The sequence below is a fragment of the Streptopelia decaocto genome (assembly GCF_964273445.1).
Source record: "Streptopelia decaocto genome assembly, chromosome: 4".
Classification (NCBI taxonomy): domain Eukaryota; kingdom Metazoa; phylum Chordata; class Aves; order Columbiformes; family Columbidae; genus Streptopelia; species Streptopelia decaocto.
Genome location: NC_138658.1, coordinates 21,453,220 through 21,478,574, shown reverse-complemented (window position 1 = coordinate 21,478,574; position 25,355 = coordinate 21,453,220). Strand labels below are relative to the sequence as shown.

General features: G+C 39.3%; 1 protein-coding gene across 2 annotated transcripts in view; it reads left to right on the top strand.

The window, feature by feature from the left end:
* The window catches only part of SLC10A7 (solute carrier family 10 member 7), a 152,267-nt gene that overhangs the window by 94,923 nt on the left and 31,989 nt on the right, over positions 1-25,355 (top strand). For both annotated transcript variants that reach the window (XM_082050938.1, XM_082050937.1), the window contains 2 exons: positions 2,846-2,881; positions 18,561-18,644. In XM_082050938.1, coding sequence (XP_081907064.1) covers positions 2,846-2,881; positions 18,561-18,644 — 120 coding nt within the window. The remainder of the gene's footprint in view (positions 1-2,845; positions 2,882-18,560; positions 18,645-25,355) is intronic.

Genomic DNA, 25,355 nt, shown 5'->3' with positions numbered 1-25,355 from the left:
ACTTTATTTGCCCAAAGTTTGTTCTTTTCCAGCTCCATCGGTCAGTCTGGTAACTGAGGTTCCCTTCCCTAACAAGACTTGCCTTGCTTGCACCTGTAAACCATCACACTCACCACAGCACTACTGACTGAAAAAAAGCCCCCTTGGTTTTAATGTAATCCCTGTGGTTTTTCAAACTGGCACTCCTTATGGAAATAAAACATTAACATCAAATTACCCTGATTCAGCAACAACATTTATTTTTTAATATGGACTTGTCTGTTCTGTCAGGTAATTGTTTAGCTTCCTGGGGAACTGCGTATGTGTCACAAATGGGAAAATTCAACCTTATAAATCCTTTCTGTGGTGAGGCAATGGGAAACTTGCTTCCGATTATTAAGATCACCAGGTTTCATAGCAAAATTTTGTACAGAATTGCTAGAATTGACCTTTCGGATGCTGTATTTTCAACAAGCTCAGTCAGGAATCTATTTGTGGTGTTCACTGGGATCCTTTTCTTCTCCACTTACAGAATTATGAAGAAGTGTTACTGTCACAGAGATAATATTTCCTTTTGTGACGTTCTGTGCTTTGAATTAGCAGCCTATTGCCAATTGTGTTAATATCACCAAGCCTCCAAAGCAAATGTGTACCAAGTCACAGGTCCCATCCTATAGAGGAAGGGCATTATCTTTATTTATCAACAAGATAAAGGGGAGGGTTATTTTGGTTTTACCTTTGCTTGCCTTTTTTTTTTTTTTTTTTAATACTGTATAGAAACTCTATAGAATGCAGTGAGGCACGAACCGCATAAAAAATGAGTAACGGTGCTGAATCATTGAGTTCCTTCAGGTGTCGAGGTGAGGCGCCTGTACTCACCAGCTGGCAGTGTGCTCTCTTCTCCTGACACTCAGTGCTCGTGTGGAGTAGAGGACGCTTGTGGTGTATCATCTCCCACTCTATCCCTGCTCCTCTTTGCTTGTGCCCAGGAAGATATAAAGCTGGAACCGTTCTGCAGTGGTGTTCTGCCCCCCCAAAATCACAGGTGCCTGGGGAACAGTCAGGCACTCGGTAATAGTTGAGCTGTGCAGTGTCGTTGTTAATGGGGAAAGGGGAGAAAGAGGTAATTCTGGCTCATTCTTAGTGGTAGTTCATAAAAGATGGAGTTTGATCATTCTGATGAAGTGGCTGTGTTGCATCTACATTATACGAATCTTATTGCCAGTTCTCCATTCTAAGCATTGCAGATGCTCCTGTACACAAATGTCAGTTTAGCTCTTGTTTCCTCCTCCCTCCCTCAGCTTTTGTTTCTTACTCTACAGCTGATACACTTGAACACCTGTATTTCTTCATAACTGTTATCTGCATTTTGGTCTCAGCCTCTTGTAAACAGTGATTCCCTGAAGGAATTCTTATTGCTTCTACTTCTTATATTCCTTGTCTTTTATGATTTATCTCAGTGGTGACATTTGCAAAAAGATAAATGATTATGGATAGCTTGGCTGTAGGGCAGTCAGATATGGAGTATTTCAAAATATGTTTTAAATTCTGCAGAGCCTTCAAGTTGCACAGCTTAACTGTTGCCTCCTCGACCCTTCATGTCTGCTGTAATTTGTGGCATTTACTTGTTGCATTTTGTTTTAAGAGTGCAAGAGGCACTCTCTGCCTAGTTGGCTGTCTGGATCCATGCTTTTTGTGAACTCAGAAAGCAAAACGAATATAAAAGTAGTTGTTTAAGGCTTTTCTTTATATTAGTTTCCAAAAGATTGGAGTAAAGTTATGTTACTCAAGGTTGAATGAAAAGCAGGGGACAACTACTTTTTTGTTTAATTATTTTTAACTTGGAGCTAAAAACAAACAAAAAATAAGCATACCTTCAGATGAATGCAAGGTAATTTTGGACTTTTGTCCTTTAAACAATAAAGTTAATGAATAGCTGGAGGACTAGTTATTCTTGAGAAGTAGCTGGATGAAGAATATAGACTTGGCTTAAAGAAGTTTTGAGCAAACTTTATGAATTAGCCTGCATTAAAGGACAGAATAATTTTATTGAGCAATAATAAAATGTTCAAGTTAGATGGAAGGGTGATAGGGAATTGCTATTTGCAGCTATGAAACTGATGGATGTCATGTTAAGTCCCAGCCCAAACAACTCATTTTAAGATTTGCTGTCATGAAACTAAAATCTTCTGTTTGTCCAATCGTCAGCTTTAAACCTGTTCCTTGTCAGTGAAGACAACAAATCTTTTTGCTTGTGTCTGCCTGGGGGATGTGGAAAGCTGAGGTGGTCCTGTGTGATTAAATTAGATGAAAGACTTGCCTTCTACCAGCGAGATGTGAGGTCTAATCAAGTGAAATGAGTTTTGAGATCTCAGCTCATTTCCTTGGAGAATATCAGTTTACATTACACAGTCACGACACCTCATTCATCACAGTTGATGCGACTTCTGCTCAGAAGAGGACCTGGGACTGGCTAACATGGGACTTGATCACAAGTCTTCCCCTAAGGAGTAGCTTAGTGGAGTTACGATATAGTGCAGTGAGGGGAAGCTTTAAGATCTTTTTTTAAATAATTGATCTATATTTCTGTATATCAGATCTTCTAGAAGAGAGGGACTTAGGTGCGAATGGGGAAAGCTAGAGGTAAAAAATAAAAAGATACTTTGTACTGAGTATAGTTTATAAAATGGTCGATATACAGGTGCTAAAGAATGTACATAGTGAAGACCAAAGTTGAACTTCTTGTCACTTCATTTCTATGATGTTGAATGATGTTTGTGTATTTCCAGGCACTAAGGTACGTGAAAGTAAAGAGTATTCTGTTTCCCTGACTAACAGACTTTTTTTTAATTCTTATTTCTTCCAGGGCATTGTTATAACTCCACTTCTGCTTCTGCTTTTTGTAAGTATCTTGATCTTAAGATGTCTTCTTACTGGGTAACCTTGCACCTGTTAGTACATTTAAGGCATAAATTTAAGTAATTTAACAGTGTTTAAATAATGAGGAAGATTTTTCTGGTCAGTATCTGAAATAAGCTCCCTCCCAGAAAGACCACCAATGTGATGAATGGAAACTCTACCTGCACTTCATTTGAAGAGGACCAAAACCCGTTGTTCTTGCAGAATCACAAAACCATATGCTGTTAGTCAGGCTGGGTAAAATATAAACTCTTACCAAATAAGATGATCACTCAGTTAGGAGATCTCCTGGAGATCTTTCACATGCAGGAGCTGGACAAAGTCCTAATGATCCAAAATGGATGACAGGCCAACTGAGAAAGCACTGTTCAGGTTAACAGAGCCTCACTCCTGGGCAGCTAAGCCCCTGGGTATTTTGTTTGTAGAGGTTAGTGAGAGATCAGCAGCAGGAAGACAAATTACTGGAGCCCCTGTGTATCACTAAATGTGATGCTGCTTCATTCCCATTAGTTCAAGATTTGTTTTTCAATCATTGGTCTTCAGTGAGGGCCTTGGTTCCTTACAGTTCATGGTAGAACAAAAGGGAGAAGACAAAGTTTTATCTTCATGTTTTATAAAAGTATGGATATTAATCAGTATGCAATGAAGAGATTTTAACAGGTAGGTAATGGTGCTTTAGTGAGTCCCTTATCAGTTGGGAAGTCTTGATGCTTGTGGGGGATTTGCTGGCACAAATTGTTTGGTATGGTACAAGTTACTGAGGACTGTGGCTTTGTGAAGATCAGGGAAACAGGCTGAAGCACTTAAGGGTTTTCAGGAGATGTATATGTTGTCTTTTATGTTTATCTTACTACTTGCATTGTACATAAGCCAGCACCCTGGAAAGGGGATGAGAGTGAAGTTAGTCAGAAACAATTTGTAAGTGGTATGCAAGTGGTGCCCTGTTTATAATAGGGATGCTTAAGCAATATATGTACAGTATACTAATATAGCAGTGTAAACTAAACTGGCATAAATAGTATTGTGAGAATGGCTGTAACATTATCAGCTACTGCTGAAGTAAAACTGTGTGGGAAGATTTTTATTTTATGGTATTTTTATTTTACTGTAGAAAATTGTAATTCATCTGATGCAGCTAACCTACGTTTACACAAGAGCTGCTTTGACCTTATCCTATATATCAATGCACACCAGCAAAGCTTTCTTGATATACCTGGGATCACAGGCTTACTGTAAATTGAAAAAGACAACTGTTCTAAGAAAAATGGGTCTTTTGTTATTCTTGCACTGAATACGTTGATTCTGCTTCTCTGTTTTCCTGTCATGTTCCCTCCTGCATGCAACATGTTTCTTCCACTGGCTGAAACTTCAGCTGTTTTTCCTTTTGCTCACTGGCAACTTCCACCCTGCTATTCCTCACTGAGTTTTGGTGCTCTGTGTAGCTGAAGGGGTTACTTTCCGTAGAAATGGAAATATTAAAGAATGTTCTGCATACATTTTCAAGCAAGATAAAGATGTTTACTTCGGTGACTTTACGGACAGATAACAAGATGTCTCATAAATGGCAGTTTTCACTGTTACTTCTCAAAAGAGGTGGTAAAACTTTATATGTGCAACAACAGGAAGGCAAAGTGTATGTTCTTCCTACCAGCCCTGGAGGCACTTGTATGAGAACTGTGTAAAATGCACATTAATTGTTCTGTGGTTTGTAACATGACTCAGAGCTGTTCTTCTTGAGGAAAATACACACATGAATTATTTTTTCATCAGAGTGATAAACTAGCTTGGGAATGGGGTAGTTACAAAAGCTGCATTTTTTGTCACAAAGCCCAAAATTTGAGGACTCCTCTTGGGATATATAAATATTTAAAACTTCTTGAGGACGTTGCTGAGGACTTGATGCATGAAGAGCAGCCATTCTGGTCAGCCCAGCAGTGCACCTTGCCAAGGTGAGGTCTACCTTCTCTGAAGGGTCAGTTTATCCAGTGGCAGGTATTTAGAATAGCAAACTAACTGTCCATTCCCTGCTGCACTGTTCCTGTACCATGTAGTCACTGTGGAGTGAGAAACACTAACTAGTAATTTCCTAGTTATCTTTTCTGGACTATTCATTAGCTTAGCCTTAGTGCTTGGTTAATAAAGGGTGGAATTTTCAAGTTGCAAGATAAAACTCTCATTTACCTCAACAGTATTTGCGCTGGGCTTCTGAATATCATTCAGGGACCTTCAGTGAATTTTAATTCCTGAATTTGGTACTCATGAGCATTAGCTCTTCCACAGAGCCATACTATGATAGTATGAATGCTGTATTGTATTAGTGGTCCTGTTTATTAGTCTCCCTGTATACAGTGCATATAATACCCTTAGTGCTGCCAGAAGTAAATTGTTGTCCATTAGTTTGTTATATAGGCTAACCTGTGATAGCATTTATGATTTAAATTTTGCCCTGTGTGCACCAGTGAATATAATGTTCTGAACAGCCTCTTCTGTTCATCATTGCCTAGTAATGTAAATAAAAATTGCCTAAACAACATTGCTAAAGACATGTTGAAGCTTATAATAAATAATGCATTTAATGCAAATAATTTATCATTTCAAGTGAATGGTGTTGAACATAAGATTGTCAGTTACATTTCTGAAAACTCTATTCCTACTATGAAACTTTCTGTGTGAAACTTTTTGTGTAAAACTTACCCCAAAAAAGAGTTCTAAGAGGTTCTAATTGTTTTAATGCACCTTTAAGAACTGTGCATGTGATTACCAGACTGTATCCTTGTGAGGATGCCTGGCTAGACTTTAAAGAATAGCCATCTTCACCATGGATACCCCTGATCAACATTTTACCTTATAAAAACCTATTGAATCTTGTCTTCCAGGTGCATTAATCTGCAATATCATCATCATCACGTTAACGCTTATTATTAAAAGTTAATACATTGTATTCCCAGCAATGATATTATATATGGGCAATGTCTCATAAACTATATATAATTGATTAGAATTCTTAGACGTGGTGAGTGGGAGCATTGAAACAAAGTGCTGCAAAATATATCAGTTTCAAATTAACACGGGGTTATACTGTTCACATTTCTTTGCAACATTCTGTAGTGTTTCATTAATGATAATTAGGAGGTTGTGTACCAGAGCATTCAGAGAAGGCTGCTGTCTGTCTTCCTCTTGTCAGGTCATATACTTAGCCGAAAGCAGCAGTAACAGATTGATCATGAAAAAGTTTAAAGAATAGAAATAACTTTTATTTTCTCAAAGACACTTGGGGAAAAAAACAAAAAAACAAAAACCCAAACCCCACGCCAGCTAGAGATTACAGCGTAGACAAAATTTTGCTTTTGGAAATAACTGTATTGCTGTCAATAAGTAATGGCAATGAATAAGATAAGTGATGCCTGAGAAAGCTGGTCACTTGGGTATGAAAACAGTACTGTCCATTTTTACTTATCATGTGACTTGTTCTCGGTATTCAGTTTAGTTGTTTCCTTTGGTAAATTGCAATAACATTTTATGATTTGTAATAACAGTTTATGATTTGAATTAATAAGTAAACTATATTCAGGCACACTTATGTTACTAAAAGATAATTAAACAAAAGATGTCATCATATGCTGAAGACAGTAGTGCTGTGGTCTCTTTAATAATGTGGAGATGTCAGCACCTTTTTATGACATCTTGTTTGAAAGACAGAACTTCAGGAGTGCTGCAGTCTGTAAGAGTTGTAGCTGTATCATCATGCTTAGATGTCCCTAGATTGTAACCTTAGTAATGACGAACAGGAATGTATATCCATGCAGGTTGATTTTCATTGAGGGATTTCATACGCCTTTGTATTGCGCAAACTGGAGGCCAACCTGACGCCTCAGTGAGGTCACGTCTCTTGAATTGCCCTGGAAGCAGAGTGGGCATAGATATTGTATATGTATCTATATGCATCCATGCCTCTACCATGGCAGGGGATGCAGAGTAATCTTTCTTGGGTGAACATGGTTCTGTTCCTTCCCAGCCTCACTGGGACGGAGTTGCCCTCTCTGTCCTTAAAGTCTATTGAGCATGTGGACTGGTAATTTTACCAAGCCACACAAGCTTATAATTTTGTTGATTGTATTTGTTATCAAAATACAAGAAGCCAGTCATCTGCATGCTTGTTGGAACCAAATGTGATGCAGTGGTTTTTATGGCACAGTATCCCAGCTCTCCCACCTTCTTGGGGTTACCCTCGCAGCTTGTTGCCTGACAGAAATAGTCTCTTTAGTTGTTGGAAGCACAGCCAGTTAGCTATCAAAGTAACAAAAGTCAAGGTGTGTAAATCTATGTATCTTTATTGAAAGCCATCAAAGAAAATGTTAGAGATAAGTGGTTTATGTTTTTATGTACTTCACATTCTTCGCAAGCATGCCTGCAAACCAGTTAACATGGAATGTTAAAAAACCAATACAAAATTCATGTGCATTTTAAAAAAATACACTTGGCAAAAAACTCCGTGTAACTGTCACGCATTGCTCCCATGTTTGCTGTTTTACCAAAGAAAATTACAGTGGCATTTGTGTCAAAATGGAATCTTTCCAAGGCTCTATCAGCTTGCATCTTTTCTTGATTTATTCAGTGATGTTTTCTTTTCTGGTACTCTCTCAATTTTCTGAATTTTATAGTAGATATTTTTATGGTGGCACTGTAGTGGTGATGCCATAAGTACTAGAAAGTAGGAGTGCTGAAAAAATTCAGGAGTAGACAAGTAAAAGAAATTCTGTGCAATTATCACAGAGAAAACTGAAATAAAATTACTGGTGAGTAAGGCTGTTAATGAAACGAGAAGCTGATTGAAATACTGAAGCTTTCCTCTATATCCACAATCCTTACATTAAAACATTGTTTTAAAAGTTGTTGATACTTCTCAACTCAAATTTTTGCTAAGTCTTCTCAAATCCTGTTTTTCAGTTAAATCTTTTTATTAGAAGGAGCTGTCATTACTTTTTTTTTTTTTCTTTTTTTTTTAACCCTGCACACTATGTCTTGGTTTTCCTCTCAAGCACTTGGTAAATGAGAGTTGATACCAGTCAAACGAATCGTTAAATATGCAAATATTTGAGGAGCTGGAAAGGCTTGGAAGTTGATGGGGAAGTTGCAGCTAATGGATTTCACTAGTATGTGACAAAAGGCTGATTACAGTGCTGGACGGGGGGTGGGGAAGCAGCACAGTGTTAACAGCTCAACTCATTCATGTGAAAGATGTAGAGTGCATCATTATTTCTACCTGGTTATTTACCTCACCGTTTCCTTTCTCTGTAATCATTGGGAAGACAAAATTCTCTGATCTGATCTAAATCAACTACAATTAGCAAGAGCTTTTTAATTACTGCCATTAAAAATTTGTTTAATAATTTTCTTCCTTTTTTCCAATTCACCTTTTATGGCTTTGTTACATAAATTGCATACAACCACCAGAGAATAACAGGGTTCCTCCTTCACACTCAAAATATTGTAAATTTGTCTAGGTAAAAGATTCTAAAAAACGTAACTTTTCTGTGGAGGACTTTCTTTCTAGGTTTGAACTAGGTTTGAAGGGGGAAGGGATCGAAACTGGGCTCTCCAAAGATGAGGTGAAAGATGGAAAGCCCGAATTAAGAGTGAAACCAGCAGCCCACTTGAAGTGCATGTACACTAATGCACGCAGTATGGGCAACAAACAAGAGGAGCTGGAAGCCATCGTGCAGCAGGAAAGTTATGACATGATTGCCATCACAGAAACATGGTGGGATGACTCTCATGACTGGAGTGCTGCTATGTGTGGCTACAAGCTCTTCAGAAAAGATAGGCAGGGTAGGAGAGGTGGAGGGGTGGCTTTGTATGCTAGAGAGTCACTTGACTCTGTTAAACTTGAGGTCAGCAGTGACAAGGTTGAGTGCCTGTGGACCAGAATCAGAGGGAAGTCCAGCAAGGCTGACATCCTCGTGGGTGTCTGTTATAGACCGCCCAACCAGGATGATGAAGGAGATGAATTATTCTACAAGCAGCTGGCAGATGTCTCAAAATCGAAGGCCCTTGTTCTTGTGGGGGACTTTAACCTGCCGGATATCTGCTGGGAGCTCAATACTGCACAGAAGAGGCAGTCTAGGAAGTTCCTAGAGTGTATAGAGGACAATTTCCTTCATCAGCTGGTAAATGAGCCTACCAGAGGCAAGACCCCGCTAGACCTACTGTTTACAAACAGAGAAGGGCTGGTGGGAGATGTAGTGGTTGGAGGCCGCCTGGGGCATAGTGACCATGAAATAATAGAATTCTCAATACTCAGAGATGCAAGGAAAACCATTAACAAAACCTCTACGCTGGACTTCCAGAGGGCAGATTTTTGCCTATTCAGAAGTCTAGTTCAGAGCATACCCTGGGAAACAATGCTTAAAAACAAGGGGGCCCAGGAGGGTTGGACATGCTTCAAGCAGGAGGTTTTGAGTGCGCAGGAACAGGCTATACCAGTGTGCCGAAAGGCTAGCCGTCGGGGAAGACAACCGGCTTGGCTAAACAGGGAGATTCTGAATGAAATCAGAAATAAAAAGAGACTTTACTGACTGTGGAAAAAAGGGCTGGCTACTTATGAAGAATTTATGGAAATAGCTAGATCATGCAGAAAAAAAATCAGGGAAACGAAAGTGCAATTTGAAGTCAATTTGGCCAATTCTGTCAGGGATAATAAAAAGTCCTTCTTCAAATATGTTAACAACAAAACGAGGGGCAAGGAAAATCTCCATTCTCTGTTGGACTCTGAGGGAAATATAGTTAACAAAGATGAGGAGAAAGCTGAGGTACTTAATACCTACTTTGCATCAGTTTTTACCAGTAAGACAGGTGGCCCTCAGGACAACTCATGTCTGGAGGTCGTTGACAGAGATAGGAACCCAAATAGGGCCCTTGTATTCCAGGAGGAAATAGTTGGTGATTTACTGAGCCATCTGGATCCTCACAAGTCAATGGGACCAGATGGGATCCATCCTAGGGTGATGAGGGAGCTAGCAGAAGAACTTGCCAAGCCTCTCTCCATCATCTTCCAACAGTCCTGGCTCACTGGGGAGGTCCCATATGATTGGAAATTGGCCAATGTTACCCCAGTCCACAAAAAGGGCTGCAAAGCTGACCCTGGCAACTACAGGCCTGTCAGCCTGACCTCAGTGCCTGGCAGGGTTATGGAGCAGATCATCCTGAATGGAATCACACAGCACCTTCAGGATGGACAAGGGATCAGACCCAGCCAGCATGGGTTTAGGAGAGGTAGGTCCTGTCTGACCAACCTGATCTCCTTTTATGATCAGGTAACTCACCTGGTGGATGAGGGGAAAGCTGTGGATGTGGTCTATCTGGACTTCAGCAAGGCCTTTGACACTGTCTCCCATAATATACTCCTGCAAAAGCTGGTAGCCCATGGCTTGGACAAGTGTACTCTACGCTGGGTTAAGAACTGGCTGGAGGGCCGGGCCCAGAGAGTGCTGGTGAATGGGGCTGCATCTAGCTGGCGGCCAGTCACCAGTGGTGTTCCCCAGGGGTCGGTGTTGGGTCCAGTCCTATTTAACATCTTTATTGACGATTTAGATGAAGGGATTGAGACCATCATCAGCAAATTTGCTGATGACACCAAGTTGGGAGGGAGTGTCGACCTGCTGGAAGGCAGGAGGGCTCTGCAGAGGGATCTGGACAGACTGGAAGAATGGGCTGATTCCAATGGGATGAAGTTCAATAAGGCCAAGTGCCGGGTGCTGCACTTTGGTCACAACAACCCCCTGCAGCGCTCCAGGCTGGGCGCAGAGTGGCTGGAGAGCAGTCAGACAGAAAGGGACCTGGGGGTACTAATTGACAGGAAGCTCAACATGAGCCATCAGTGTGCCCAGGTGGCCAAGAAGGCCAATGGTATCCTGTCCTGTATCAAAAATAGCGTGGTCAGCAGGACAAGGGAAGTGATCCTTCCCCTGTACTCTGCATTGGTGAGGCCACACCTGGAGTTTTGTGTTCAGTTCTGGGCCCCTCAGTTCAGGAAAGACATTGAAGTGCTGGAGCGAGTCCAGAGAAGAGCAACAAGACTGGTGAAGGGACTTGAGCATAAGACCTATGGGGAGAGGCTGAGGGAGCTGGGGTTGTTTAGTCTAGAGAAGAGGAGGCTTAGAGGTGACCTCATCACTCTCTATAACTACCTGAAGGGAAGTTATAGCCAGGTGGGGATTGGTCTCTTCTCCCAGGCAGTTAGCAATAGGACAAGGGGGCATGGGCTTAAACTCTGCCAGGGGAAATTTAGGCTGGATATTAGAAAGAAATTCTTTACAGAGAGAGTGGTCAGGCATTGGAATGGCCTGCCCAGGGAGGTGGTGGACTCGCCGTCCCTGGAGGTTTTTAAACTGAGATTGGACATGGCACTTAGTGCCATGATCTAATAAACGGACTAGAGTTGGACCAAGGGTTGGACTCGATGATCTCTGAGGTCTTTTCCAACCCAGTCGATTCTGTGATTCTGTGATTCTTTTTTCTAATTGGTTTTAATCTTGAAATTTTCATCTATGCAATGCTAGGGGAGCCGTTTAGGTACACGTCCTTCTTCTACACAGCAGAAGCCAGCCATACACTGAAGCAGGATACCAGGAGGATCCTGTCCCAGCTCACCCAGCCCTCTTGTTTTCCGTGCTGTGCAATTCACCTCAAAACTGAACATGCTCCAACTTTACAAGTAAAGATTTTTGCTCACCCCCCACCCTTGCAATACCGAAATGTGTGTCTCTGTTAAGCAGAGAACTTCTCATTTTCAGTAAGTGTTTGTGACAGGTGTTTTACCCATTTGTCTTTGTTGCCAATACTATCATACATGTTGTGTACAATCTTATCCCCTTTCCCAGACTTCAGTCAGCTTGGCTAAACAGACCATGCATTTCTAATCTTTGCTCATAAAACACATTCTTCATTCTGAGGTGTTTTGTGCGCCTGTTCCAGTTTATCTTCTTCTCCAGCCCAGGTAATAAGAATCATGCCGAGTTACACAGTGTTCTTCACGAGGGCTTATCCGGGCCTCGTATAGTGTCTACAAGTATCCCTTACCTTTATTGATATTTTTTTTTTTTTCTCAGCTGCCTTTTCAAGGATACATAGTATTCGTGATTCTTAATTGTCATGTGTTTATTAATCTGTTTCTTTAGGGTTAGTCACCCCTTTGTTTGCAGCAGAATTTTTGGATGCTAATCCTTAAATCTCAGCTCCTCAAGGGAGCTTCAACCATCCAACTCCCATTTAGGTGCCTTTGGGTTGTACACTTCATCTCTTTTATTTTCATTAGCCCTCAAGATCATTGTTCCATGGTAAAATGGAAGAGTAGCTCTGGTATATCTCAGATTGAGAATATCTATGGTTATTTTTACAGCTCTATAAAAGGCTTTAAAATCAACAGGTATGTTTGGATTGGCTTGGATTTTAATGTGTCATAGGGGAGCCCAGAATGAGATTATGCATCTGCAATCACTTTAATAAGGGAACCGCAAAATATACAGCCTCCTTGCTGAAGCCAGGGGGTAGGGAGTGAGTTGACAAATTGTAAATGAAACCTTGTGGGGTTTTTTAACCTCTTAAGAAAAAAAAAAAAAAGGCACACCTGGAGGGTATATCTAGAGAGCTAGCGTTCTTTTTATATTTGTGCCAAATCAGTTCCCATAGCCATAGAAGTATATAGAAAATGCAAGAATTTTCAAAATATACCATAAGATCAGGACATTCATTTCCTTTTGCAGAACCAGAGACTTACATCTGCCTTTAATTTTTATGAGTAACAATGAAAGATTTCTTTGTTAAAATACACAATTGAGAAACCATTGAGTATGATCTCTGTCGTACCTTTAGCCTTTTTCTCTGAGGCAAGAGACAGCTTGCAGGTTTTGATAGGCAGAATTAAAAGCCTTATTTTAAAATTTAAATATTAATACATTCTTTCTGATACTTCTGATTCTGCTAGTGCTAGGAAATAGAAACCTATTGGCTTTTGAGTGCCAAAAACTCTTTCTTCTCTTAGTATAGAAGCTCCATTCCCAGTGATTTGCTTCCCTCTCCTGCTGCTAGTGCCTATTGGAGGTGGACAATTTCAGTACTGACCATTCTTGGTCAATCTCTGGGATCTTTTACACAGCTTCTCCTTCTTACTTACCAAGATTTCTAAACACTCTGCACGTGAATGCCTTTCCAGCAGTGAAGTAGAAAGAACACCCTAGTGACCTGCCAGCTCTATTTGGATTACTGTGAAAAGTTATGTAGGAAGGACTGTTTCATGTCTTTCAACCTCTTACCTGAAATCTGGAGCTGGGTGCTGCAGAACATGGAGGTGCCTGACAGGGCTGTTCCCATGGAGTTGCACAGATGCTTCCTACTTGTTAGAACTCAGCATCACTACAGTTACTGCCCTTAGCAGCATGTTCACTGCAAAGCATTTCCCTTTGCCAAGTACCCAGGTTACTGTGGGTGGTGTGTGTACTCTTCTGCTACAATGCAGCTTACTGCATTGTCTGGGGCGGGGTAGAGGTTCTGGGAAGTCCAAAGCAATGGAGGGCTTTGTTCAACTGGTTGCACTTGTTTGTTGTCCTTCATTACTGAACTGGATCCCATCTAGATCTTTTCTAAAAGTGCATCATCTTCCATTTCCTTTCTGTAATGGGGCTGTCATCCACAACAGAACATAAAGGGATTAGTGCATGGGCTGGTCCAGCTGTCCAGACCAGCCCTTAAGGCAGCTGAATGTGGACTGGATGAGAGTAACCAGAAGCAGGAAAGCAGAGATTATGCAGCATTGAAGACAAAATTTAAAAAGATTGCTATCAGGGTAGCCTGACCTGAAGGTGGAAAAGAAAAGCTCACATTAAACTTCTCCCATGACAGAGCAGCCAGTGATCCACCCTGCCTTGGTTGTGCCTTGTTTTCACCCCTGCCTTGCTTCCTCAGCTGTGCTCAACAAGTGGCAAGGCTCAAGTTGTCTGATGGTATATGAAGAGCATGAAGACACATCCTGAGGCAACTTGCTAATTGCAGGAGAACACTGGAAGAGTAAGGCCCCAAAGGACAACTGCCTCCAAAGTGGACTCAGCAATACATGTAACACTGGATTATAATTTGATGTGACTGGTAGGAGGTGTGTTTCTCCTGAGTCAGTGGCAGTTGTGGACATGGGCACACCAGCAGTGATACCTACCCAGTTGAACAGAAAGATGAGAATGGAGCATCTGGCTTGTGGAAGCAGTCTAGACCAGGAAAAAGGATTGTCTTGGTTTTATGCAAGGAAGGTTTCTCTTGTTTGTTAGGTTTTTTTTGTTGTTGTTGTTTTTTTTACCATAGCCAGTTAAAATATCCTGTCAATTAAGGATAAGCCAATGTTTCTACCACAAACTCATAAAGAAACCCACTAAATAATTTGTCAAGAGTTTTTAAAAACAAGCAGTCTCTTGAGAAGAAAGGTCTAGGGCTAAATTAGCAAGAATGCTGCAGGTCAGGTTTGAAGTACTATACAGTGACAGAATTGTTTGGAAAGATTTGCCTTTTATTACAGCCATATCAAGCTAACACTTGCAGAAGGTGCAGTTCCTGCTTATCTGAGTTGATCATCAGAAATCAGTTGGTTTATTTAAGTGAAAAGTGCCTTTCCCTAAGAAAGAATTTTCAGGGTCTTTTTGTGATTTGTCTATTCAAACAGGCCTGTCTTATTAATAAATGGTCATGGAGATTATTGTAACAAGGAGGGCAGTGAAATATGACCTTAGCATAATGCTAATTTTGTTGCAGTGTACGTCATCTAGGTGTTGGGGTTTGTTTGTTTGTTTTTAATTTTGTTTCATGACAGCAAATGGAACACAGAACTTGGCTTGATCCAACTAGAACCTGAGAAAAATCATATTTATTCATTCACACAATATTTGCATTTGTAAATATGTAAGAAAGTTTGATCAATGTTACATCAAACTGTTTTTTTCCTGTGTTCCTCAATTCCCACTTCTCTTTCTTAAAATGATGAACAGAACCAAGTTTAAAGGAAGTCTAGAGCCCAGGCAATGTGTGAGAGTCCATGGGACACTTAACATTTGTGAGCCTGATGAGTTTGCAAACTGCAAATGTTGAGGCAGTCCTGGTGGAGTTAGGCATCCATTGGCTGTGTCTGATGTCAAGAGACTGAGTTTAAAAGTCTTTTTCTTCTGTGTGATTAAGAAGATCCTGCCTTCTCTTCAGCCTTCATCTTCCTTGTCTTTCTCCGGGAATAAATTTGAGATTAAGATAATAGAAGAGTTTATAGACTTGTCTCACAGGTAGATTTGGATAAAAACAGGTCCACTGAAGTTACTGTCATAAAATATGGAAGGGAAACAAAGTTCAGAAGTCTGTTTGAAGAAGAAATATCAGTACCATAGGTGGGATGGGGAGGCCTAATACCACAGCAGTGTGTGAAGCGGGGGCAGAGCCCAGCAAACAACCTGCTCCGAACCTCTGTGCCCAAGTGTGGGGCAACGGAGTCTCAGGGCCTCTTAAGGCCCTAAGAGGAAACCTGGCTCCACACTATTCTATAGAAAGAAATGAAGGTGCTGGAGACTGACAGAAGAATATGAGTCTCAATTACACAACTGAAATAGGATCAAAAATAGCGTGACCATAGGATCATGCAGTAGAGGAGTCAGAAGCAGAAAAACTTGACTTTGTCTACAAGGAGAGTTTTTTTCCCTACAAACTAGATGTAGGTAAAGAGCCCACTTCCTCTGGGCAAAAGGGGGAGGGTTAACAAATCACTTATTTATTTTTCCATTTCAACATTTTGGAGCGATCTGTGGATTTCTGCTTCATTTAAAATGTAGTCAGGGTGAGATGGTTACCTGAAATGTCTGTGGTAGCCTTTTGGTAGTCCCAGATGGCAGTGAGATGAGCCTGAATGGGAGGTGTGAAGTTGACAAGGTGAAGAACCATAACCTGATACAGAAGATTGTTTCTTTGGATAAAATAATTTTACTTGTCCTAGGTGAACTGTCCTAGCATTCCAACACAGTACTTATAATTCAATTTCTAATTGTGTAAAAAAAATATCTAAACCAAACCAACAAAACACAGACAAAAAAATCAAAACCAAACACCACCCCCTCCCCCCAAACCTCCACAAAACCAACAAACAAACACAGAAAAACCCCAAACCAAGAACCCACTCAAACCAAAGCATATCTGTATGTTTACCAAGTGCTTAATAATCAACAACAGCTTGAAGACCCAACATTTGGAAGTGATGCTTAAAAAGCTGGCAGAACTATTGCTGTTTGACTGGCTGCTTTTTTTCGGCGTTGTGTTATATTGTTGAACAGTTTTTCATTCCTGACTTAGGAATTGATTATACATCCACCGAGCATAAAACTTTAAAGTAGTGAGAGAAGTCCAATCAATGCTTTTATAAAAATGCACGAGAGCCACTGCCAGAGTGTCATAGCTTCGTGAAGCTATGCAGAGGGTCCTGGCATGCAGATTGCCTGGGTACATTCATTCCTCTGTGACCCAGGCAGATTTTAAAGTTTAAAAATCTTCACTTTCACTTGAAAAAGCTTCCCTGAATTCATAGTAAGTAATGCTTTTAACTCCTCAGCACATAGCAAAAAATAAGTCCAAATACAGTTTGAAAAACGAAACCTTTTAAAATTTCAAGAAGCTCCTTATAAGAATTAAAGCAACAAGGAGACTGTGAGTGGTGTGATGGAGTTTGGATGCTCCACTTTCTGCAAGGAATCGTGCAGAGGGCTCTGTGTCCCTTGGAAATGGAGTAGCTGCACTGCCTGACATTCAGGTACTCATGGGGGTGATCTGAATCTTTCCCTCTCTTGCCACCTACTTGCAGACCAAAAGTCGCAGTGATGACATCATCTTCAGCTCCCCTCCAAGTGTCTCCTTTGCCCACATTGTTAAAATTGAAGGTGTGTGGGTTGTATACAAAATGGATGAGGTGCTCTGATTTATTAAATGACTAAACTGAGCCTTAACTGATGTTGCCAGTTAAGGTAACGCATAGGAAACAGCCATATCCCATACGTTCTGCCCAAGGCTCCCTACTTAGAGTGTACTCAGAAAGGGGCATGTGAAAGCAAGTGGTGGAGTACATTTAAAAAAAGACTAGACTTGGTTTGGTCCCACTCAAACTCTGTTCTGACAAAGCAGCACGCAAGGTCCCCAGAATTCCTGGTGTCAGGAGTTAATTCAATTTCGTGCTGTTTCACAGTTCTGATGCCACCTGCACGCACCAAAGCTCAGCATGCATGCAGACAGCCTCACCGGTACGTACACCATTTTCTGAAGCAGTGCATATATAAATGGTGTTTACAAAAAGCAGTGCATATACACATAAACCACTGCAAAAGCGGTGTAACCAGTGTTTTCTCATCCTATTATTTTCTGTTGGTAAAGGCTGCAGTTGTATTTTTCTGAATAAGTAATTTTGTATGTGAAATTTCTGATCTTTCTGTTCTTTGAATTTCTGAAGAATTTGGTTTTATGCCAAACCCATTTTTTTGGCCATATGTTAATTTTTCTAGGCAGAGTTTTAGGAAGTGATGAGGTTGTATGATCACCTTGTCTCATGCCTGCAGGTAGTTTTGAAAGGAAGATAAGTGTCAAAAATATAATGCAGCCTGAGCGTAATTCATGAGAACGACATGTGTGAGAATGTTTTAGGAAATTGGTGTCGTTTAAATGGAGCTGAAAAGATTCTGAATTCTGTCATCGTTTTGAGGATCTTTAAAGTGAAGTGCAAAATATAAAATAATACAGATCTGTGAAATCCTCAGTGTTATGTCATTTACCCTCATCATGAAGCAAACGGTTGTCTGCAGAAACTCTGACAAAGCTATTTGTCTTCTTACTGAATATTTCTTAATGCAATATATATATGTCTCTATATTTCTTAATACTATCCATATTCTTAATGCATTAATTTGTATTGCTGTTTAAGATATGCTAAATTACATTAAATGAAACTTTTCAATGCCGTAGCATAAAACAAACCAAATCAGAATGTAAAAATAGTGATTATTTTTCTGAGCATTCTGAAGTAGGTTGAAAGATCCCACTGTTTGATTCACCTTTTCTACCTATGTCTTTGAAAACTAATACTTGTAGCATTTACAGTTGTAATTAAGAGATCACCTAATTGAAAACTAAGCCTGTCACTGTTTAGTTGTCTTAAATGAAAGAATAGTTTTATTATAGATGTGAATGTCTTCACTATTTTATTATTTATTTATTGAAATAACTTCACCAATTTTTGTTGCTTGATATTTGTATAAACGGTAAGGTTAGTTGAGTTGACTGCTTAGTTAGGAAGGTAAGTCCCTGTCTTTTAGGCTATCATCCTATAAATGCTTGTATGATTGACTTTGCATATACATGTAGCAGGGTTTTAGTTAAATGAATATTGATGAAACTATTTCCTTAGGTTATAAACTAATCAACAAGAGATCTAGTTTTGTTATTGTGCAACATCAAATGCTTTATTGAGACTTAACAATTAAACATGTGTGTGCATACTTCTAAGTTTTTATGCATAAAATAAGATGTTTATTAATGTGTGAAATCTACGTATGACATTTGCAGATACTAAGAAAATTCAATATTAATGGTATATTTTTATTTTGTAGCTTGGATCATCCTCCTCTGTGCCTTTTACATCTATATTCTCACAGCTGTTTATGACTGTTGTAGTCCCCCTTATTATTGGACAGGTATGTCTTTTAAATATACATTCTTATTTCAAAAAATAAGATAAAGAGCTATCTTAAAGACAGACTGGTAAGCTGCCACATAGGAACAGCCTTAGGATAGTGAAATCTAATATCAGAGAAAAGATGCTGCAGTACTCCCTGGGGCCACATTGATCTTTGTTGAGATTGAGCATCTGTCCCTCACTACCACAAACACACGCTACTGCATATCGAGAAGGGAGTTTGTGAACGTAAAGTGGGGAAAATGGCAGTCCAGACTGTGAGAAATTCCAGCCCCATACAAATGAGCTTTGAGAATACTATATGGACCTTTTGTCACATGCCCTTTGCTTGGATGATGAAGGAAGTTCTCCCTGCATAGTATCTGCTTCTAATTACAGGAATAAAAAAATCTCTAAGTTAAAAAAAAATTAAGGGCTAAGCAGTCAGAATTTAAGAAATAATAAAAGTAAGGCTCCTGGAGCCATTTTGCTTATGCTTTATAATAAGGATTTTAACTGAACAATTGAAAACTATTTCTGCATGACTCCTGTTACACTGGATAGAGGGTAATCATGGAATGAGCAGCTGTTCAATATTTCATTTTGTGCTCGTTGTTCAAATTGAAACACAAGGCCTTAGTTTTCATGCGATATGATTGAAGTCTTTCACTGAATGTAAGGATTCTCATTGCAATATAAGATTTTCTGTGACACTTGGCTCTGTAGTATGTTTTTGACATGTATTAGTATTAATTAATTTTTCTTCCATGCGATGGTAGGAAATTGGTATTTTAAGAACAAAAGTTCTCAGAAGTCTCCGCTATTCTTGGACACCAAACCAAAACACGCAAAGCCCAATCCTTACATATTTGCAAGTATTTGTTGTTCTCAGGCATTCAGAATGCACTAAGGGGGGAACATCAGTGGGATTTACAGTTCATTCCCAAGAACTGCTGCTGATTCTAGCATCTAGTCTAACTCTGGGTTCAGCTGGAACTTTCTGAATTTTGTCACCCTAAAGCTGACTTTGAAGTGGAAAGCATGGTTAAAATGTCGGCAAACAAAAGCGGAGATAGGAGCACCCTGGACAAGGTTAAGAATATCTGTCATTGCTGCTGCTGCGTAGAACAGTGAATCAGTCCTGTATCAAACTATAATTGCACAATTCAAAACTAGCATTTACTGTAATTTATCAAACTCTGAGTGAAGTTTGTTACTTATATGGTCAAAAAACTTCATTAAAGTCTAATAGGAAGATGAGCATGATAAGCATGAGAGTTGCCACCAGCATCAGTACCTCTGTAACCTGGATTTAACCAAACCATGTGGAAAATGGACATAACCATTGAATGGACATAACCACTGAAGGCTATTGAATTGCTCATGTGCTGTGAGTTAAACACCTAAGAACCTCATTATTAATTAGGATCACAAAGGGTTGCTGTGTGTGACATTCTTATCTCGTCTAAATTAATTAAGTCTCTATCAAAAGTGGACAAGCAAAACCCTTGAATCCTCTGGTCCTGAAAAGTCCAAAATCTGGAAGCTATCAATCAGTTGGAAGCCTTAGTGTGAAATTTCTAGGAAACAAATAGCCTAGCAGCAGATCTAGGAATAAAGTAACTTTTAGTGATAGATGAAGTATCAGCAATCTGTACTGCAATATCAGAAGTCTGAAGATGATGGTAGATTGCTGGACAAAGTGATTGCAAAATTTCAAGAGGACTTTCATCTATATATAAATGATATGTTATTTTGGAAAGATGTTACAAGAAATTGCTATGTCAGCCAGCTGGTGGAGTTGGGGATTTTTTCTTGGCTGCACCAAATGGTAGGGCTAAGTAGCATGAATTGAGCAGTAAACACACAAAATAAGTGCTCTGAATTATCCTAAGTTCAAAATCAGAATTGAGCTGAGACTTAACTGAGAACAGATGTGATTTAGGAGTTCTGATGAAGTCTGAAAGAAAGAAAATAGAGACTCTTAAAGTCTGTGTGACTCAATGACAAATTTATGTAAGGGTTCGGTTTTTATAAATAGCTTCAACAAGAAATAGGATGATTCCTTAAAAGTGTTCGAAGCAGTTTCTGGAAACGAATAATCAACAGAAATAGCTCACATTCCTCTAAGCATAAAGTCTTTGTTTCTAAAGTTATTGCACTTGATTATATACATTCAGAGGATACGGAAGAGAGGAAATGCTACGGAGAAGTTACAGATCAAAAATGGTTAGGTAGAACTAAGGCAAACCAACCTGCCCAGATAGAAATTTAAACCTTTTTTGAAGGTGGATATCCAAAAATAATGTGCAGTAATCAAGGGAAAACAAAAAGCAAAAAAAAGGACTGACACCAAGAGATACAGTCCTTCATCTGGAGGTGGCATGGATCTGCTCCAAATTAAATGGGAACTTTTGTATTTAGTTTGTAGGCCACTGCTCACTCGTTACTGAACTGTTGCACAACATGCACTTCAGCAAAGTAATATTACTTTGTGCATCACAAGTCGCTCACCCTAGTATTCCAGATGCATTAGAATAATAATGGTCCACAATTCATGAATGACTGTTTCAGCAATTACTTTCAATTTATCATTTCACGCTCACAGTGTCAATCCCTTGCCATGCACGGCCATACTGCTCAGCAGAAAACTCAGTGGAAGGTTGCCTGGTAAGGTTACCTGGTAGCAAAGAGCTTGATTGGGGAAGAAAAAAAAAAAAAAATAAAAAAGCCTGGAACCTGCCCGCTTGGAGGATTGCATTTTTTCAGCCATCCTAACTCAGCTGTGATCAGCCCAGCTTTACACTTGATCCACATCAGTGTGAAACAGAGGAGGCTGCTCAAAGGAAGCATTCTCCAAGGGGTTTCTCTTCCTTTAAAAAAAATCTCGCCTCTGGGAAAACCTGTGTTGCCTAAATGCTAGTTTCCTGAGCAGGCTGCAGAACTGGCTGTTGGAGCAGCCCCTGGGATATAAGCAAAGCAGATGAGAAGGTGCTTTTAGATTTGTTTTGTTTGAGGGGTTTTGTTTGCTTTGTGGCAAAACCTATAGAGCGTTTTGGTTGCTTGGCTGACTTGTCGGAATTTTTAATGATGGCTGGGAGAAAAAAGTTGCAATAGTGTAATCGCTGCTTATTTTCTACTGTTTCTCAAACAATTTCTCAGTGTGTGGCAAGACTGCCGTTGACAGGAGTCAAACCTGCTTTTCTAGCTGCTGACAGTGAAATGTGTAAGGGGCTGCAGGTACAGCCTCTGCTCAGGTGGTGGCTGCGGTTTGTTAGGTAGACAAAGAACTGTTAAAGGAGGGGCAAGATATGATGTTATCAGAAAGGCACTGAGGTTTGCAGATAGCAGTTACTGCTGGTCTTTAATAACGAGAATTGTTCTGTTTGTCAGAAATGTGCAGGTTGTCTAAACCTAAAAAAACATAGTGCCCTGCATCTGCTCTGTCTACAGATATGTTTTGCTCATTGACAATATAATGTTACTCAAATCAGTATGGATAGTATAATATTGCATTTGTATTTATAAAGAATAAGAAATCTCTGACAAGAGGTCTTGAAGAGAGACATAATCTATAGTATTTGATAAAGATCTAATGTTCCATAAGCCTTGAAGATCTGTAGTGTGCAAGGGCTTGTTATTTGTGCTCCCACTTTTGTATACTTCTAAGGAAAACTTGAGAATACTTGTTATACAAGAAATATGGTAATAGATATTTCATGGAAAAGATTTTTGAATTTGCTCTGTCAGCTTGAAGTTCTGATTATTTTATTCCTGGGTAGCAGCGTTCTGGTGAAGATTGCTGCTTCTGAGCTGTTGTGATTTTGCTAAAATAGTTGTTTCCGTGTCTATAGGTGCTGGTAATACTTTTAGCTAGCAAAATATAGTTTCAAGAAATGTCTAAGCAGTTTCTTCATGACCAGTTGTGAGATTTGGCTGAAGATTGTTTTTTCTTTGCTTATTTTTTTTTTATTCTTCTGAAGTGACACATAACAAGAACAGTGAAAACCACTGCAATATTTCTCTTCCCCTTTTGCAGACTTTCTCGATTCTCTGCACCTGAGTGCTTATGACAGACTTTTATTTTATGTTTTATATTAAAGAGCGATTTATGATTAAATGTTAATGAAATAGAATTTTCACTGTGCTTTCATTATATTCTACTAGTTTGAACATTTTTCAAAGCAGCACACCAAAACCTACTGTTTTCTATGAATAAATAATAAAAAGCTTGTCTGTACATTATCATTCATGCATTCTCTAGTTGCCCCATTGGTAATTTGTCTGCCAGTGTAAAGTGGGCACTTCACATTAAGCAGACCTTAACTAAAGCTAAAATTAATGTTATGATTCTAAGTAGCTCTTCCCAAATCTATAAAGTGAAGCCTTGCTGAATCTAACACATAAAAGTCTTGAGGTCCTACAAGTAAAGGGTTTTAAGTGCCTTCTGCATCATTGCCCAAAATGTTCCAGAGGAACCCTATCAGCTTCTGGGAGGTGTGCTTATAAACACAATTGTAAGAGGATGCTGTGTTGCAATACAAGTTGTCAGTGAAACTGAGACTAGAAAGCTTAGCAATGTATTTATTTTTAAAGAATACGAAGTTGAGAAGGAAAGGTAGGCGGCAGTTGCTGGGGAGCAGAAGATACTATTCACCTAAACCTCATGTTTGTTTATAGTGTGTGGGGAAAACAATAGTTAAAGATACTAGTATAAAAAGGGAACAGTGTCAAATCCTTTTGTTCTTGTAACTTAAATCCACATAGAAGTAGTCCTACTTTCTCTTCAAACTCTCCGGGAGCTGTAGGGAGGAGGAGTGGTACCCAGGGAGAGGAGCGCAGCGCTTCTGGAAGCTTGCTGCAGAAAACTGAGATGGCAGATAAACAGCGTTCAGACCACGGTTTGCTCCTTCCTGACGCTTGACTAGAACAGGGAGCAGAGCCTAGTCTCCACAGAAATACAAAATATGAAGAAAACCTGTACCGCTGCTACAGGCTCCCTTTACATTTTTGCCCTGCTGCACCTGTTTGTAATGCTTTAAAGCAACAATTGTAAACTACCCCAAAATGTGAAAGTTAATTTTCAAAATGGCCTCATGTGGTTTTTATAAAGCTTGCTTTGAAGGCATATATGTGTCAGGAGCTATCTCTTGGGAGTAAACTGACTGATGGAGTAAGCTTTTACGGGACTTTGGTTAGCTAAGGAAAGAAAACACAATGATTGTATAAAAGATATTTTGTTTTACCAGCTTGCAAAAATGGTTTGGAGTTGTTGGGTTTTTTTCCATCCTGTCTTCAGAAAAGCCATCTTAGATTGCACACTCTGTAAGGACAGATTTGACATTTGTTGATGTCCTAGAAAGTATAGAAAGGTGGGTGAACCAGTACAAAGTGTGGGACCTTAGAGCAGGTGGTAATGCATGCCTTGATGCAGGTATAGTCTCTAAAAAATTATCCGGACAGGATCTGGCTGAAGTGATATGAGTTCTGCTTTGGAAAGGGGTCTGTGCATTTGAATTGTGGTGCAGACCTTGGATATATGAAGGGTAGCTATGTTATAGAAATCTGTGGAGGATTTTGCATCTTATTTACGTCACTTCTACAAGACACATAATCTCCATTCCAGAATCTGATTCTTTCTACTGATTTTCACAGTCCTTGTCATTTAGGGTTCACTTCCTTTTCCCATTGTTCCCCCTTTCATGTCTTCCAGGCTTCACTGAAGCAGTTCTCAATATTCCATGCAGTCTTCTTTCTTGGTCTGCCATCACTATGTAAGAAGGGGTATTGAGAAGTTACTGAACTGTTGCAAATATCTAGCCTGACTCAAAGCTTTTCAAAAGAAAATTTTACATTGCAGAGTTCATTCCAAAGGTCTGTTGCTATAAATAGAAATAATATTACATAAGAATGAGTTAGGAATATTACCTAAAAAGACAAAGTGAACAATGTAACTGCTGCATTAGATATAGTGATAATCCAGCAGAATTTCAGTTTATTTCCTTGTGTGTTTCAACACAAGGAAAAGTGACTTGTGTTTCTTTTTTGAAATAGTAAAGCCCAAGTGTTTTCTCCAGGTATTTTGAAGTACCTTCCAGTACATAATAAACAAGAGGAGCAGAAGTGCAGCAAAACCATTGTAAATTCTGTTAAAGATTAAATCGGTCCCAAAGAGTTGATAGAATAAGGAAAAATTCTATTTTGCATAATGGTGTAAATACCAGGAGATACTCTGGTGCATATAATAGAAACAGAAAAAGTGCCTTTTTAACAATTTCCTGTTTTGTTTTGTTTTTTGCTTAATGGATTTTTTAAAAGATTATATTTAAGATCTAAATAATTTTAAAAATATATGCGGTATTACCAATGTCACAAATTACTGCATTCTATATACATAGAGATGGGAGGGAGCTCCTTGCCCTATTTAGTTCAATTAATAATGTACATTAATGAATTACATTGTTTATTGCATTTTTTAATCTTGTATATCCAGTATTTGACTAGGCAGGTGGAAACAGTCTAACTGCATTTTACTGACAGATTTCTCTGGGTATATGGTATGACTGTTATGACAAAGGAACAATAAGTGAATTGGTTTTTTATAATATATCTGCTGCTATTTTCATTATATGATCTTTTAACAGATGAGCATTATTTACCTGCTTTCCTGGAATAGCAGATCATGTTTCTTCATACAGGGGGTGTTAAGTGAATTAAGTGTATGAGGAGT